This window comes from Cinclus cinclus, chromosome 1, assembly GCF_963662255.1.
Source record: "Cinclus cinclus chromosome 1, bCinCin1.1, whole genome shotgun sequence".
Classification (NCBI taxonomy): Eukaryota; Metazoa; Chordata; class Aves; order Passeriformes; family Cinclidae; genus Cinclus; species Cinclus cinclus.
Window position 1 is genome coordinate 111,507,136 of NC_085046.1, and position 18,049 is coordinate 111,525,184.

General features: G+C 37.2%; 1 protein-coding gene across 1 annotated transcript in view; it reads left to right on the plus strand.

Moving 5' to 3' along the window:
* Positions 1–18,049, plus strand: part of SNTG1 (syntrophin gamma 1) — a 168,264-nt gene that overhangs the window by 62,432 nt on the left and 87,783 nt on the right. The window contains exons 8-11 of the mRNA XM_062513798.1: positions 4,550–4,652; positions 6,079–6,161; positions 11,314–11,444; positions 16,652–16,781. Coding sequence (XP_062369782.1) covers positions 4,550–4,652; positions 6,079–6,161; positions 11,314–11,444; positions 16,652–16,781 — 447 coding nt within the window. The remainder of the gene's footprint in view (positions 1–4,549; positions 4,653–6,078; positions 6,162–11,313; positions 11,445–16,651; positions 16,782–18,049) is intronic.

Consider the following 18,049-nt stretch of genomic DNA (forward strand, 5'->3'; position numbering starts at 1 on the left):
TAGCAATATCACACATCACCATAAAATTTACTTTTTCAAATAGCCCCCTTACAGTCATTACAGTAATTGCATAGAAATATATTCACTGTCGCTCTGGAAACTGACTCTCTTAATGTCACTATTTCACACAACTACTGGCTCAGACATGCATAATTTGTTTTTTTTGCCTATCTCACTTCATTCATGAACATCCTAACTTTATATTGGGCTATTTGTGGTAGAAGTAAATTAATTCTTGGTCACAGTGGTAGGTTATCATTTGCATGAGAAAGTTTATTGATGATATTTAATGTTTCTGTTTGTGTAGTTCCTTCCACATGAACTCGTTCTGCATCTTATATATATATGTGTGTGTGTGTGTGTGTGATTTTAAAACAGCAGCAGGAATTTAATATATATAGCCATAATGTTGATGTGGAGATGTTTAGATTTTTCAGTGTCATGGCTTCTTCATTTTACAGGGAGGACTTTTTTAGATGCTGTGCACCAACAAATAAATAGCTTGTATTACTCACTAGCTGAAATTTAAAAATAAAGCTAAATAAAGCAGTAAGAGAGGTACTAAAAAGCTTTTCATCGTTTAATCAGTACAACTTCTATATCAACATATTAAGTGTTGCTATTATTCATTTTAACTAGAAAAATTAAAACTTGACATCAGTCAATTCAAATGCCTAAAATCTAAGGCTTCATAGAATATCTCAAAAATATTAACATCAAAAAATGCATCTTGAATAGTCTAATAGCCTCCTGAAATAAAACAGATCATTACCTTTCAATGATACAAACAATAAGCAAAATTTTTAATGGTGTCTGGTCATGCATTTTCTGCAATTCAGAATGCATTGCTTTAGAAATTGCTGTATCTATTCTAAATGGAGTTTCTCCATGGCATACAATGAGAACATAGAACCTAATTAGAAATTGGAAATGTTAGGTCTGTTACTGAGTTTTTATCATACAAATTTTCCCTGGATTAAGCACTGGGGATTTTTCTCACCCTTGCCAAACTCCATATATGATAAAAATCATCTTAGGAAGTTGCTTCATTGTTGTTTTGAAATTTTTGAAAACATGATTTATATTTAATCAAAATTAGTATTCCCTCAAAAATAAGTTTCTTGTTCACTTTGTACAGCTTGGGTTCACTTACTTCTTTTCACATACTAGGGAAAATCATAGACTATGCTGAGTTGGCAGGACATATCAAGAACATCAAGTCCAACTCCTGTGCACGGCACCCCAAGAATCACACCATGCGCCTCAGGGTGTAGTCCAAACACTTCTTGAACTCTGTCAGGCTTGGTGCTTTGACCACTTCCCTGAAGAACCCATTCCAGTGTTCAACCAGTCTCGGTGTAAAACCTTTTCCTGAGATCCAAACTAAACCTCCCCTGACTCGTTTTCATGCTGTTTCTTCGAGTCCTGTCACCGGTGCTGGGAATGAAGTGATTGGTACCTGCCCTTCCTCTTCCTCTTCTGAGAGTGTTGAAAACCTCAGTGAGGTCTCCCCTCAGTCTCCTCACCTCCAGGCTGAACAGACCAAGTGATCTTGTATGATTTCACCTCCAGGCCCTTCATCATCCTCATGGCTCTCATTTAGACACTTTAGTAGCTTGATGTCTTTTTTTATATTGTGGTGCCCTACACTGCCCCCAGCACTCAAGGTGAGGCTTCCCCGGTGCAGAACAGAGCAGGACAATCCCCTCCCTTGCCCAGCTGGAGATGCTGTATCCAGAAGACAAGGTTAGCCCTCCTGGCTGCCAGGGCACTGCTGACTTGTATTCCACTTGCCATGAACCAGAATTGCAAAATGTTTTATATATTTTTATTTTATGCAAATTTAGAGACAGCTTCTCTGTTAGCAGTAATAAACTGAAAATCTCTTTACTTACATAGCTATGTTTCAGTAATACTGACTTTTATTAACCATTTATGCACAGTGAGAATGAGGCCCTGATTTAAATTCAGTACTGATACAGACCATTATTTGTGGCTAGAATTATCTTTAGTAATTTGATTGTTCATTTCTTATGCAAAGTAAAGACAAAGAATGTGAAATAATAATAACACTTTCAACTGAAAGCTAGAAGAAGGCAAAGTAATTAAAATTCTCATTTTCTTTACTGAACCTTATTTCCCAGAATGACTTTGTTAATGACTAGAAAGTAAGCAAAATGGGATCGATAACTCATCTGCTCTTTGTTGTAATCATTACCTAGTAGTTTTCTCTTTTAATCTGTTATCTCTCTTTAGCCTTTTTTCTGCATGTCAAAATCTAGTCACTTTCTGGATTATATGCTTCATACACTCAAATATACAATTCACTGATATAAGTATTGCTGATTTCAATTGAAATGTGTTCCAGCTTTAAGTTTTCATCCTATGAGATAAAGAGGTTTGAGGGAGAGAGAAGTTAGATAAAAAGGTCACAGTAGGCTACTTATGGCCTCTTACAGGCTTTACAAAGCAATATATTGTCAAGTGAAATGATGTAGACACATGTAGACACATTGGAAGAACAATTTAGGGCAGTTACTCAGCTTCATTCATAGATGTTATCCACTTATTTTAAAAGGTGACTTTGTAAATTAAAGTTTGCTGTAACTTCTTCACTTATTTATTCTCTGTTCCTGAGTAAAAAGAAATACTTCATTTTAACAGAAGAGAGTAGCTGTATTTTCCTGCTCTTTGTCTGTGCACGTCTGTCAAAACAATACAGACAACACACCTGTAACTTTCTGTTTCGGCTCCGACTACTCTGAACTGTGTGACATACATAAGAGAGGAAAAGGATTTCTATGGAGACTGAGGATATAGGATGGTTCCTCTGGTTGAATTGAGGACTTTGGAGTCTTGGTCTACTTTTCTGCACATTACAAGTCAGCTTTCTATGAAATAATTGTGGCTTACAAATTTAGAGATAGAAAATGTATCAGAACTGGGAACTGCTCATCTAAGAGACTCATGTTTCAACCTAAATGATTCTATGATTCTGTGTTGCAGATGAAGTTTTTGGCATCCAGTATAAGTTATTAAATCTGTTGTCATGTTTCTGTGTTTATTTGCACACATACAAATAAATATATACTAAACTGCAAAATGTGCATTGGCAACTGGTGTGCTATTTTAAACAATAGCAACCCTAAAATTTAGGTTACTGAATCAAATATTCTGTCATCACATTGTTAGTCCTCTGTGGCAACCATCACAGTGTAGGAAATACTGTGTTTCAAGGCAAAGCTGACATTTTTTCCTGAATAATTGCTTTAAGTTAACAGCATAATGATGCAGTGATTCCATGTGAAAGCATCCCAGTGTATAGTTATACACATGCATGTAAATAAATCTGTTGAGTAGATTATTGACAGGCATAATTAAAAACTAGCAATGCTTCATAAATTATTTACAAGCTTTCTCACAGGCAGCAGCATGACAGAAGGGTTACCTGTGTGTTACCCAGCTACACAGCAGAAAGGGAGAAGATTTGTGCTAGTTTAAAACGTTTGCCTAATGTCTTACCGTGTAGCAGCTCTTGAGCTGACTCTCTGCACAGTATGAACACAGTCACTCAAAGAGGCACGGTGCAATCTTCTGTCACTGTAAGTCCAAATTAAATCAGCCCTTAAAGAGTTTTGAAGTTACAGAGCTAGAACAGGAAATGGTTGTTCTCTGAAAGACATGTGATTCTTCTTGGCTTGCATAAGCCAATTCAAATATTCCTCCTCAGCTATTTAATATAGCATTTTGCTTAGTTGCTTTTGTGCCTCCTTACTGCTACTCTTGGGAGGTGCCTGGAGTTCCTCACTGCTCTATGTTTGGGGTGTCTACAGCTGTACCCCACAAAAGCTAAAGGATGAACCAAAACCAAAGGGGTAACTATGGGAGATTACAGGAAGGCAGAAAGTATTCACAGCTGGATAGGTGCTTTGCACATTCTGTGTCTAAAATGCAAACTGCCCTTTGGCAAAACCTAAGCTCATGCTTATCTAAGATTTAAGGCTTAAAATAGGTTCTTTTCCTCTGTGTCTGTGATGAAGATTAGATATCTCATCCATGCTGGAGCGCTTCAGATAAATTTAACTCTGAGTGTTGGAAAGACTTGCTCATAGGATTATGGCACAGCTGTGTAAACTGCTGCTGTTGTTTTGGTTGAGGATCTGTAAGACAAGAGAAAACATATGTGTAGAGAAAAAAAAAATAATTTAAATAAATACATTCTAGGGGAGACGATTCCAGATCTGGAAGAAAGAGTAACATAACTGAATAGTTTCAAGGAGCAGTTCTGCAACAGCAAAGGTCAAAGCCAGTACCGATATAGGGAGCTAATGCCCCCCTCACCCCATTAACTATATGTGTGCCTAGAAACATGATAGACAAGCACATAGCAAGCACTGTGTCTTCCTTTCTTCTCAAGCAAATGTAATTGCAATAGACTACCAGGCAGTTATATTCTGGTATGGAAATCTGTGTGCTGTTGCTTACATTTGCTAATGCTTTTTTGGTCATGATTTTTTTTTCAAGGTGTCTGCCTATATTTCTTTTCCAGGTACAGGTCCTTCGCAATGCAGGGGAAGAAGTGACCCTAACTGTGTCCTTTCTGAAAAGAGCACCTGCTTTTCTCAAACTGCCACTGAATGAAGATTGTGCATGTAAGCCTTTATTGCTTGGCCAAAAGAACCCTCAGTTCGGTATCCATGAGCACTTGCAGCCTCTGAAACTACTGTGCATTGAGGGTGATTGACAACAACTTTTAGAAGCAGCATTGCTGCCTGAATATGAGTTGCCCATATTGTCAGGGCTGTTGTGTAACCTGACCCGAAGAGAAAAATTGCTATCTATGGTTGAAAAACAGATAACCAAGCATTTGTCTGGCGTGAGTCAGTAAAGTTGCAGGTGAAACAGTAGAATTACATTAATTTGCAATAGCTCACATCCCGGTGCAGAGTATTTAAAATTAGTTTCTTGGGCAGCATCAGCTAGTATTTTAGTCCTGGGGAGTTTTTTTCTTGTAAATGTGAAAATGAGTTTGTGTGTTTACATTTAGAGGACTTAACTTTGCTGTTTAAAATTCAGGGGCCTTGGTGGAGATGTCTGTCTACCTAAAAATAAATTACGCTAGAATAATAAGTATTTTGTTTTAGTCCAAACTGAGTTTTAGTGAACTAGCCCCATGAGAGTCATATGGAGACAGATGTCTTACTTTAATTATATTAAATTGTAAGTGTGGATGCATAATTATAGACAATTGCAGCATATCTAAGCATATTTATATATCAACTTGTGCCTTTTGCCACCTCTGCTTCCCTTCTTCTTTTTGCTCCCTAACAGAGTGAACCAAATTGTTCAAGTTTTAAGCAACAGTACAATAAATATTTGATTTCAATACTTCTAGCCTTTGATTTTAAGTTAGCAGGAGTTAAATAATCTAAATCATTAAATAGCATTTTATACAAACATTTTATTGAATCTTGTCTTTTTCTTTTGCCTATGCATTAAATTTAAATGAAACAAGAAAAATATTGGAGCACTGTATTCTCAAATAAAAATGTGTCCCAGTACCTTTGTCCCTTTTATGAAAGGCTGTGGTACTACAAAGTAGCCTGAGTGGTGCACAGGAATGTACATTTGCATGGGTCCTATCATGTCACTTTTGAGGCATAGCACTGTAATTTCCTAAACCATTACAAGAACATTTAGAACTGTAAACTCCACTGAGAGTAACAAAAGGGTTATCTGACAAGTTCCTTCAAGTAAAAACCAACAGAGAAGGTACACAACTACCCACTTACTGCTGAATTTGAAAGAAACATTATGGGATATTTTTTCTTACCAAGCAGACATTAACTTTTTTTTAATCAAAGCACCAGGAAAGGTTTTCTTGAGCCTCCATTTAACTTAAAAAGGCATTCCGCTCAAGCCAGAAGACAGATACTGGCTTAATGGAGAAAATCAATGAATGTTATATATGATAGAAGTTATTTGGGCGTGGGGAGAATGCATACATACATATATAAATTTGAATGACGTCATCATAGATTAACGAAGAATTTTCTTGTAAATTTGTATTTGTTTTAGGTGCCCCCAGTGACCAAAGCAGTGGCACATCCTCTCCCCTATGTGACAGCGGTTTGCATCTCAACTACCATCCCAACAACACGGTAAGAGCTTGAATCTCCTTGATGGAATTAGACAGAAGAATAATTATAGTACAATAGCTAAGTGGAAGTACTAATAAAGGACATTAACAGAACATCTCCAGCTAACTCTGGAGACAGACAGTTCTGTAGAGGGAAAAAAGAGTAGCCAGAAATTATGGCTGGGATTTAAAGTGTGACAAATTATGACAGCTGAAATTGTGCCTTGATGCATGTGATTGCTGTTTACTGGGGCAGTAGGGATTTTACAAAAGTTTTATCTTCTACATTTTTTTCTCTGCGTAGGAATTAAAAATCTTAAAATGAAAATACACCTATTTATAAAAAAGGAAGAAAAGATTATGTTATTATTTTCTGTTACTTATGTTGCATGCATTGTCTAAAGCTTTTGGGACAAAATTATTAGGTGCATTTTTTTCCTATCTTTAAAGTGAGAGTGTTTTAATTCTGGTAATGTGTACTTAAAATTTTACCTGAAGTGGGATAACATTATGGAGCAGTGTCTTTGGGATAAAATGTTACAGATGTCTGATCAGATATTTTGTAAAAGATGCCTTTGAAATGTAACAAATGACTTTAGAATTTTTCTTAGCCAGAAAATGCAAAATTTCCTTTATTTTATATAGTTCTAAAGGGTTTTTTTTGCTAAATATTTGGCTTTGTAATAGATGAAAATAGAAAAAAACACAGAATAAATAAACCACTATAGATCATAATTTCTAAAAAAAATATTTAAAATCCTGAAATGTAAGCCATACTGAGCAGCCATTTCTAATTTCTATCTTGTTGTACTGTACATTCATATTTTTCTATTACAGATTTTAAATAGCAGCCCACAGATCTAAATATCAATATCACATATTTAAACACAATTATAATCTGGAAAACCCTTCAGAATTACACACATTTTAGGAAGTAGAATTTACAAATAGATAACAGCAATAGAATTGATATAAAATAAATTAAAATATATGTAACTTGTAGAGCAACAACAAAAGCAGACTGTTCTCAGGAGTCTACATAGATATATATGTATAAAAAGTCTATAGCAGTAGATCCTAAGCTATTTATTCAACTAACCACTACAATTCTTATTTTGCTTTTATGATAATAAAACATTTTTTTCATTTATGAATTTTGTTTTGCAGGTGTGAAAACTGATGTAGATGAGCTGTAGTTTCCATTTAGACTGATACTAATTTACTGAAACCGAGTGTCAGTTTTAATGATATAATAAGTCTAAAATTCACCCTAAAGTAAATTTTCTAGTGAAGACCAAGATGTGGTTCTTAGATGTTCCCTTGTCATGGGAGCAGAGTTCTTTGTAAAACCAAAGGAACCCTCTGTATGAATTCCTAAGTTATGCACAAGTCTTATGGCACAGCACTTCATTTTTCTCAAAGTATTTTCTAGAAGGAATTATGACAGCTGGATAAACATGTGATCAGTGAGGAGCTGGCTCGTAGTTGGACACAAAGAGTTATCATCAACAGAGTGAATTTAGGCTGGTGACTGGTCACTATTTGGGTTCTGCAAGGCTGTATCTTAGTCCCAGTGCTCATCAACATTTTGATCAATAACCTAGGTTCAGGACTCAAAGGGATACTAAATAAGTTTGCAGATGATACAAAAATTTGGAGGTACTCTTGACTCCTTCAAAGGCAGAGAGGCTTTACAAAGAGACATCAACAAATCTGAGGGCTGAGCAGCCACAAACCATATGAATTATAACAAGTGCAAGATCTGTAAGAGCTGCACCTGGGAGAGGCAGCCTCTGAATGTGCAGACAGGCTGGGGAATGAGAAGCTGGTAAGCAGGGTCACAGAAAGGGGACCTGGGGTCCTGGTGGAAGGTTGAATGTGAGCCAGAAATGCCCTGGCAGCCAGGAGGGCCAACCCTGTCCTGGAGTGCATCAGGCACAGCATCACCAGCCAGGCAGGGGAAGGGATTGTCCTGCTGTGCTCTGCACTGGGACAGCCTCTCCTCAAGTGCTGGGGGCAGTGATGGGCACTATAATATAAAACAGTTACAAAGCTGTTAGAGTGTCCAAAGGAGGTCAACAAAGATGGTGAGGGCTCTGGAGGAGAAGCTGTATGAGGAGAGGCTGAGGTCACTTGGTCTGTTCAGCCCGGAGGAGATTGAGAGGAGACCTCATCCAACTTCCTCATGAGGGGAAGAGAGGCAGACACTGATCTCTTCTCTGTTGTGACCAGTGACAGGACCTAAGGGAATGTTGTGTCTGCAAGGTTTAGGTTGGCTATTAGAAAAATGTTCTTTGCTTAGAGGATGGTTGAGCACAGGAAGTGCTCAACCCCAGGGAAGTGGTTATAGCATCAGCCTGAAAAACAACTCTCAGGACCATTGTGAGATTCTTGGGAATATCCTGTATGGTGCTAAGTGTTGGATTTGATGATCCTTGTGGGTCCTGTCCAACTCAGACATTCCATGATTCTGTGACTCACAGCCATATTCTTGTTTCTTAATTTATAGTCTTGTTAATTCCTATGAAGGACGATTTTTACTAAAAACATGATGTTGACAAGACTGGTTTTGGTCTTTTCATCAATAGTTCACAGAGTTATCCAGTCTAAAAGTAGGGCTAACATTTTTATGTAGCCATATCTAAGCTTACAGTTTGTGTCTGAACTTTTACTGCAGTTCATCTTTTCCCCAAGTTTAATCACAGGTGAAGAAAGGTTCCCAAAAGCAGAGAGAAAACATTAAAAATTAAAGATGTTTAAAACGACATCCTAGCGTAGTCTTCCTAGACAATAATTTATTTCTTTTTATTGAATCTATGACATTTTTCACCAGAGATTCAGTTTTTTAAATAAGTGAACTACCTAAGAAAAGCCTGCTGCTCAGCTAACATATTTATTTTGATATTTTGTTTCATATGCATAAAAGATTTATGAACATGTATGTAAAAGTAAAGTTGAAATTGGTAAAGCTTTATAATTCCATAGATCTTACTCAAAATGCACACTCTAGAAAAATAGAAGGTGTGGTTAATTTTTATAATATTTATATTATAGGATACCAGCATGAAACAATATGAAATTTAAGATTAAAAAGAATGTACATCAGCGGGTTTAATTGTACTGATATATTGATGTACTGTCACTCTTACTTGGGAGAAGAGGCCAACCCCTACCTGGCTACAGCCTCATTTCAGGTGGTTGTGGAGACTGCTAAGGTCTCCCTTGAGTCTTCCTTTCTCCAGGTTAAACAACCTCAGCTCCCTCAGTTGCTCCTCATAGGACTTGTGCTCCAGACCCTTTTCCAACCATGTTACCCTTTCCTGGATATGCCCCAGCACCTCAGTGTCCTTGTTGGAGTGAGGAGCACAAAATTGAATGTGGCACTCAAGGCCTCACCAGTGCCAAATACAGGGTGACAATCACTGTCCTGGTCCTGCTGGCCACACTATTTCTCATATAGGCCAGGATGCCATTTGTCTTCTTGGCCACCTGGGCACAAACTGACTCATGTTTAGCTGCTGTTGACCAACACCCCCAGGTCCTTTCTCATCATACAGGGTTCCAGCCACTCTTCCCCCAGCCTGTAGTGCTGCCTGGGGTTGTTGTGACCAAAGTGCAGGACCTGGAACTTTGTCTTGTGAAACTTGTACGATTGGCCTCAGCCCATTGATTCAGCCTATCCAGATCCCTCTGCAGGTCCTTCCTACCCTCCAGCAGATCAACACTCCCACCCAACTTGGTGTCAGCTGGGAACTCAGGGTGCATTTCATCCCCTCTTCCAGATCATTGATAATAAGTATTAAACAGTTCTGGCTCCAACACTTAGCCCTAGACAAGACCAGTCATGACTGGACAGCAGCTGGATGTATCTCCATTCACCACCATTCTCTGGGCCCATCCATCCAGCCAGGTTTTAACCCAGTGAACTGTGCACCCATTGAAGCCACGAGCAGCCAGTTTCTCCAGGAGAATGCTATGCCAAAGACTTTACTGAAGTCCAGGTTGATAACACCTACAGCCTTTCCCTCATCCACTAGATTGGTCACCTGGTCATAAATGGAGATCAGGCTGGTCAGGCAGGACTTGCCTTACATAAACCTCTCCTGGCTGGGCTTGATTCCTTGTTTGTCCTGTACATGGTGTGGGATGGCACTCAAGATGATCTGCTCCATGACCTGCCCCATGTCAGGCTGACAGGCCTGTAGTTCCCCAGATCCTCCTTCTGGCCTGTCTTGTAGATGGGCATCATATCTGCCAACCTCCTGTCAAGTGAGACCTCACGGGTTAGCCAGGACTGCTGGTAAATTATGGAAAGTGACTCGCCCAGCACCTGTGCCAGCTCCCTCACTATCCTTCAGTGGATCCCACAGACCTGTGTGTGCCTAACTGCTGCAGCAGATTCTTGACCATTTCCCATTGGATTATGGTGGCTTCACTCTGTTCCCTAACCCTGTCTCCAGCTCAGAGGTTTGCTACCAGGCAAACAACTGGTCTTACTATTAAACACTGTGGTAAAGAAGGCACTAAATACATCAGCCTTTTCCTCATCCTTTGTTGCTATGAGAAGGCACTTTGAAGAATCATGATCTTTCAGAAAAATAACATCATCATTAGCACTATTTTATGAAGTATTTTATAATGAAAGATGTATTTTTAGAAACAGATGCTGATTTTTTTTTATAAGCATTTCTCATGCAAATCTATATTCTTTAAAAATACTGGTCAAATTAGATTCTAGATATTTAAATACTCATTCTTTGTAGATATGATCATAAAACATGATAAAGGTCAGTTTTCATATAAGCAATGTCTTCTGTAAGTAGGTAAAATTAAAATATTCATCACAAGCATGTAGTTTTGAGAATTTTGACAATTTTTCACCACATGTTAAATTCCATTCCCAATTACCAGGTTTTGAGGTGATATAATTAGAGAAGATATGTATGTAAATGTGTACAGAGCCACAGGAAATAACTGAATTATGGTTGTAATGTGAATAATATAGAGATCCTATTCAGAATCTTTGCAGTGCTCACTAAAACTAATGACAAGTGATTTGGGAAAAATGGAACACTGCCAAATGAACGTCTTTGAAGTCTATCTCATTCTTTCAAAATCTGCTGAGTACTTACAATGCAGTTCAAAATTGAGAAGGACATTTTCATGTTTTTCAGGATACATTATCATGTTCCTCATGGCCAGCATCCCCAGGACTTAGGTGGGAGAAAAGGTGGTGTGATCTTCGATTAATTCCACTTCTTCATTCACGATTTTCCCAGTACCTTCCAGGATCAGATTTGTGCAGGTAAAGAAGTTCTGAAGGTTGAAACTTGACTTCCTAATTGACAGATGAATGCCCTAGGGAGTTGCCTTGTTGGAGTAATTGCATTATTAGTTCCAAGGCAGCTGACAGAGACATGACATATAGGAGCTTTCATAAAGGTCTTTCTAGGTCCACCTTGGCTCATATTCTGCAATTTGATTGTATTTATTAAATGAATTTCCTTCTGTTTATGTAAAATATGTCATCTGATACTTACATTGGGTGAAATGATCTTGTTTGAGAGCAGCAAGGGGCTGGCTGCCCCATGGGGAAGAGAAGCCAAGAGGGAGGGTAGCAGTGAGGAAGGACAAGGCATTGTCCAAAGATCCTATCCCACTGCTCCCCATTGAGGAAAAGAGAAGGCTTAGGGACAGTCTTCAGAGGTGTCCATCATGGTCAGGTGAGGCTCACTTTAACCTGGGAAGTCAGCCTAGAGGTGGAAATGAGTGGGATACATGTTCAGGCACAGAAGCTGCAACAATACTCAGGTGAGGACCATGAGCAAGAGTCTGAGCTGATAAGCATCTCCCAGTTCTTGTACTTCTTTGCTTTATGTTTGTAGCTACAGTAGGGAGTTTATTTTTTTGTTTGTTTGTTTCTAGATAGCTACAGTTATTTTTTCTCATGTTTTACTTTGCATGTGTTGATATTTAATTTCATTGCCAATTTTTTATAATCACTGGGATAGCTGTCCAAAGCTCAAATTTAACTTTATTGCATCATTGTGATGGGTTGACCATGGCTGGATGCCAAGTGTCAATCATGCTTCTCTATCACTCCCCTCCTCAACAGGACAGAGGGGAAAAAAATGAGATGGAAATAATCTGGTGAGTCAAGATAAAGGCAGTTTAATAAAGCAAAAGTAAAGGCTACACATGGAAGCAAAAAACCCAAAATATTTGTTCTCTACTTGCCATCTGCAGGTGATGTTCAGTCACTTCCTGGGAAGTAGGGCTTCGGTACATGTAGTAGTTGCTGTTGAAGACAAGTGTCATAATTAATTAATGCACTCCCTCCCTTCCTTTCCCCTAGCTTTCATTGCTGAGCAGATGTCATATGGTATAGAATATCCCTTTGATCAGTTTGGGTCAGCTGTCCTATTTCCCCTCCCAAGATTTTGTTTCCCCAGCCTGTTGCTGAGGAAGGAATGTTGGAGCAACAGCTCTGATGCTGTGCCAACACTGCTTAGTGGTAGACAAAACATTGTTGTGTAATCAATATCTTTCAAGCTACCAATACAAAGCACAACACTATGAGGGCTGATGTGGGGAAAATAAAATTCATCTTAGAAAGACCAGATGCAGACCTAGAACGTGATGTTTAATTTAGTATTATCCTAAAAAATCAGAAGAAATTAGGAGGGAAGATAAAAATATTTTGTAATGATTATTGTTTGTAAAGCCATGAAATAGAAATGAAAGTAGCTACAGAGTCCAACAAGGCAGGTTTTTAAGATAATACTTTATTATTTAAAAGTTTTAAACATCTAGGTATTGTATAGGTTAATTTATCATCTGTATATACAAGAATTAAGCTCTCATGCTGAAATACTTCTGTGAGCTCTAGTAGGTAAAGACATTATCTGTAGGAAAGTTGTGTACAGTTACAGAGCAGGTTACTCCATAATTTCTTGCAATCAATCCCCTAGGAGTGGATTTATGAAACCCCCAGAAACTGGGGGAAAGGAAGTCTTCTTCCATCTGTTTTGGATTTTTGTGGAGTTAGTTATATTGTTTCTTATTGGTACTCAGTAAACATTTGAAAGTTGTACAAAAGCTGTCTACTGCCCCAGTTGGTTCTCAGGGCTGTTGTTTATCAGAATTACACTGCCTAGATCTGCCAGCTATTTGTCCTATTCACAGAGCTGAAATTAATGCACGTTAGGCAGTCCTTTTTGTAGATCACTGTGGAGCTAAAGCCAGCCTGCAGCTTTTGACTGGTATTTGCAGGATCATATCTACTTGGCAGCATGAATCTCAGTCTGTTGAGGAACAATGGCTTTTCCAGGGAACCATGGTGTAAACCAACAGCTACAAAGGCTTCTTGGCTGAACTGAATCAGAACAGAATAAAGTCACCAGAGAGGCAGGAGGTGTTTTACTAAATTCTGTGAAAGCCTTCTGTTCCATATTTAACAATGAAGCATAAAGCACCCAAAATCATAACAGTCAAATCTGAGATCTATTCTACTGTATAATTCAGATAAGGTATTGAATTGAATAGAGCTACTTACATGGAAAATTAGCACATAAGCAGCTGTTAATAGATCTTGGATTTTAAAATTCAGTCTTCTGCTTCAATAAAAAACGAGCTTAAAGTTCATATTATACAACTTGTACATAACAAAGGAAGTGTCTTAGGTAGTAATGATATTCCTGAGATTTGAATTTCCAGAAACTGAAAGTATATTAATATGAAACAAAATACCTGAACTTAAACCTTGAAAAACTACTCTAATAATTTTTTCCTTGTGCACTTCTATCAAACATGAAGAAGTAAGTCTTTAAAAAAATACAAAAATGCAGGATGTGTATGAGAGAGGAAGTGGTTTTTATCTTAAAACATAGCGCCAACAATTTATGTTTCTAGCAAGAAAATTTATAAGACTATTTTAAATTACTGTAAACATTTTAAAATGGTACTCCCTCTCAGAATTTATTATGAGAGAAAGGTAGATACTTTTTATAAGAGAATGCTAGAAACATCAACATAAAATAAAGGATATTAAATATAATATAAGGCAGCAACATAAAATGAAAGCTAATTCACGACATTTTTCATTGTTAGTATTTATGAGGCGGTTTTCACTATGTAAAGCCTAATAACTTTTTATATTTCAGAGTTTGATATGGAAATATATTGTTCTCAGGTCCAAGAGTAAACCGCATAGTCATGTTCTAGCTTTCCCAGTGAAATGGTTGAGACACATAAATTCTGCAGGATATTAATATATAATTCTAGTAGGCATTCAGGTTAATCTTGCAAAGCTTATTAATTTCAAATATAGTTTTTGTGTTCCAGAAGGCCCAGAACCTGAAATGTGTAGTTGAATAAGTGTTTATCTAATCGCTTTTTTTGTTGTTGTTGTTGTTTTCTTGTGGGGTTTTTTGTGTATTATAAAGTGATTAATCTACTACTTGTTCTATTTAGTACAAAACATCTATTTAATACATTATGTTTTCAGGTTTGCATGGTATTATGGGCTTGGGCAGGTAGACTTATTCAAGAAAATACAATTACAATAATCTAAGGCTATCTACTACCAAGACACAATCAAAAGTAATTTTTTAGGTAACTATGTATCATACTATTGATATTCGGGTAATTTGATATTGATACTTGGGTAATAACATTATGAATGAATGATTTTGTACCTGCACAGATCAAATTCCTAGAAAAAATAGGAACAATCTGCTGCCCCAAATGCACCAGATCCACTGTGTTTGTAATGCAAGGAAAATTTGTGCATGAAGATTGAATCTGGAACATATTGGGGTTTTTGTACTTGTGTTAATGTTACACGTAAATACATCTCTTGGATCCCTGCTTTGATTTATTATAGACTGTGAAGAAACAAGGCAAGTTCTGAAATTAGTGTTTTGTTGTTTTTTTTTTCCTTAAAATAAATAATAAACAATTTTGAGCCCATGCTGCAGTCTTCATGTAAGGATTTAGAAATTTATTATGGGAAAGTTTGCTGTTTATATTTATAACCAGCTAAAATAAAGATAGCAAATAAATGCTAGATACATTACCTTAAGATTCTTTTAATAAATCTTCCTTAAAACTTTACCAGAATTATTGTGAAAATGCATCTCTGAAAGAAGTCTGTCTTGGTTGGTATTTTTGTAAATTTAAAGCAAAATCACTACCCTGGGAAAGATAACTAAATTGCTGGATTTAAATAAACCACAGAACCCTGCAAGATCATGTTAATATAAGCCTCATTATCCTGCAAAAGCTGGTTCTCATGCTAGAACACTCAAAGCAAAGGCATGGCTCTAGTTCATTTTTATTCTTCTCCTCACTGAAGAAACAGTCTGTTTCAGCAGCATGGATGGAGTGAAGACAGATATTAGCCTTACATTCCATACAACTAGAATAAAATTTTAAGAGGTAAGAAACCCCAAACAAACAGCTTTTCAAATCTGACATATATCTTCAGATGTCAGAAACTGTCATTAATGACATTTAGTTTTACCCTGAAGATAACAGGCACATTGCTTGAGCCATTCTCAAAGAATCTGAATTATATACTTAATCTTAAACCATTAGCTTATCAGTAACAGTTGGGTTTGTAGCAGAATGTCAGCAGTGGAACTTGGTATTTTCTGTATGTTAAGTAATCTCCTACTCTGGGATATGGACTGTTATTGAGGTTTTACGGTTTTGAAGGCAGAGACCTGTCAAGAGCTTTTAGGCTCTTTACTGAAGAAATTAGGTGTGTTACTGCTTTAGCGTCTCTTGTTCTATAATTGCTCAGTGCCTGGAAGTGGAAAATCAGTCTATAATGCCTGATAGATTTTTGTATAAGTGCCCAGATTGGAGATGGGATTAGAGGCAGAGGTAGGAGTGTATCTTGGTAATTATCCTATATTCAGAAATGCCACTGGAAAAATCATTAATGCTACCTGATTAATTTTAACTTCTCCAAGTTTTCAATCAGTGGTTTAGAAGAGAGACAAAATTCTATAAGCTTGAGCAGCCAACAAGGCGCCTCCAGACAGTAATCCATCTGTGTTTAGACAGTGCATTATAAAAATAAAACAAAGGTGTTGAGAAAAATATCCTGGTGCTCACTGAATTTCCGAAATTATTGCCTGTGGTTTCCAATGCACTTTCCTTCTCTGTAGCCTGCTGTATTAAAGTATTAAGTCTTATATATGCATCGGCTCTCTCACTTGTTCAGCTTCTGAGGTTCTGTACAGCCTAATGGCCAAAGTTCTGTGGAACTGGTCTATGGAATTTTTTTATAACCTTATGGAAGTTTAATATTGTCTCAGTTGGCCTTTTAGCATGATTGTTTTAATGTCAGGTGTTTATAAAACAGGAAAACCAGCATTTTATCAGTGTTCTCTGGCTGACCTTCATTGTAGTTGAAAGAAAAGCATTTCTACAAGTATTGTTAAGATGATATGCTAGAAAAGATAAAATTTTCTTCTGACCTGATCTGTTATGATATGTCTACAGGCAAAACGCATTCCAAGTAATTGCTGTGGATGGGGTTTGCAGTGGAATAATTCAGTGTCTCTCTGCTGAAGACTGTATTGACTGGCTACAAGCAATAGCAAGTAACATTTCCAACCTCACAAAGCACAATGTAAGTATAGATCCAAGTAAGCCAGAAGGTTTCCCAATCATACTTGATTATAACTGTCATAAAAGCCTAATGGGTTCACACACAGAATTATATCTGTGTATAAACAATGCTTGAGGCTGGCTGACAGAAGTCAACTCAAGTTTGTCGTCAAATCAGACTCCGTGAGAAACCATTGAATGGGAAAATATTCTTCCCTACAGTCATATAGTTCACTTCATCACTATCAGAGTTATTCTCTTCTTAGCAATACCAATTAGGATTAGAAGCAAAAACCAGGTACACAGGCGGAAGGCAGGTATGATGCAGGAACACATATAAAATACAAAAATACTGTACTTTCTTCACAGTACATCTCTACAGAAACTGGTATAACCAGACCTGAATTAGATTTTAGGTCTGTCTAGGTGTTTATCACAATGGGAAAGGCAAGGTGCTTCTCTGGTGTAGATACAGATGTTCATTATCAGCAATGATTAAATGCATTTATTCTTCATGCACTGCACACTTATGATCTGAGCTTGTGGGATAGATGACACTTTTTATTGAAGCAGGAATAGAAGTTATGTAAAAGTTTTTCCAACTACTGAGTTCTATTGAGAGGTCTTCTGGACCTTCCTGGGATGTATTTACATTTAAAAATGAACATGTAGTTCTCCCTGTATAGAAATCCGTATGATACTTTCCCTGGTTTTCCTCAAAAACAGAGAACACATGGAGAAATCCATTATTTTGAATTGAGTTATAACAAGGAAGCCCTTGAGGATTTAATTTATATTTCCTTAAATCTGCTTTAGCTTCCCAAATCTGTCTCTGAATTTGCTTTTGTTTCAAATATAGGGAACACATTGAAAGGAAGTTGTAATTTTTGGAGATTTATAATCAAGATGCAAAAATGTGTTCCATCTGGCAGCAATATGTAAAAGTCATTGTATTATAAAAACATGACAGACATGAATTCATCTGCCATCTGCAAGCTTCCATGTGGTACCAGAGAACTTTATGGCTATTTATTCATCCTTAAAATGCTGTTGCTATGTAGAACCTTTCTTGTCTCACTAGGCATCCTGAAAGTTGAGGCTTCTGGGTTTTTTCTCTTGCCATCTTTACTTAGTCTACTAATGGTTCTTGCTACTTAAATCAGTGGATTTATTTGATTGTAACAATAGACAGAGGCATCTAAATTTTATAGGTATTTTGAAATACTTCAGCTCTGATGAGACTATAGTTATTGTTACTTAGCATAACTTGAATTTTGGCAATGCAATGTT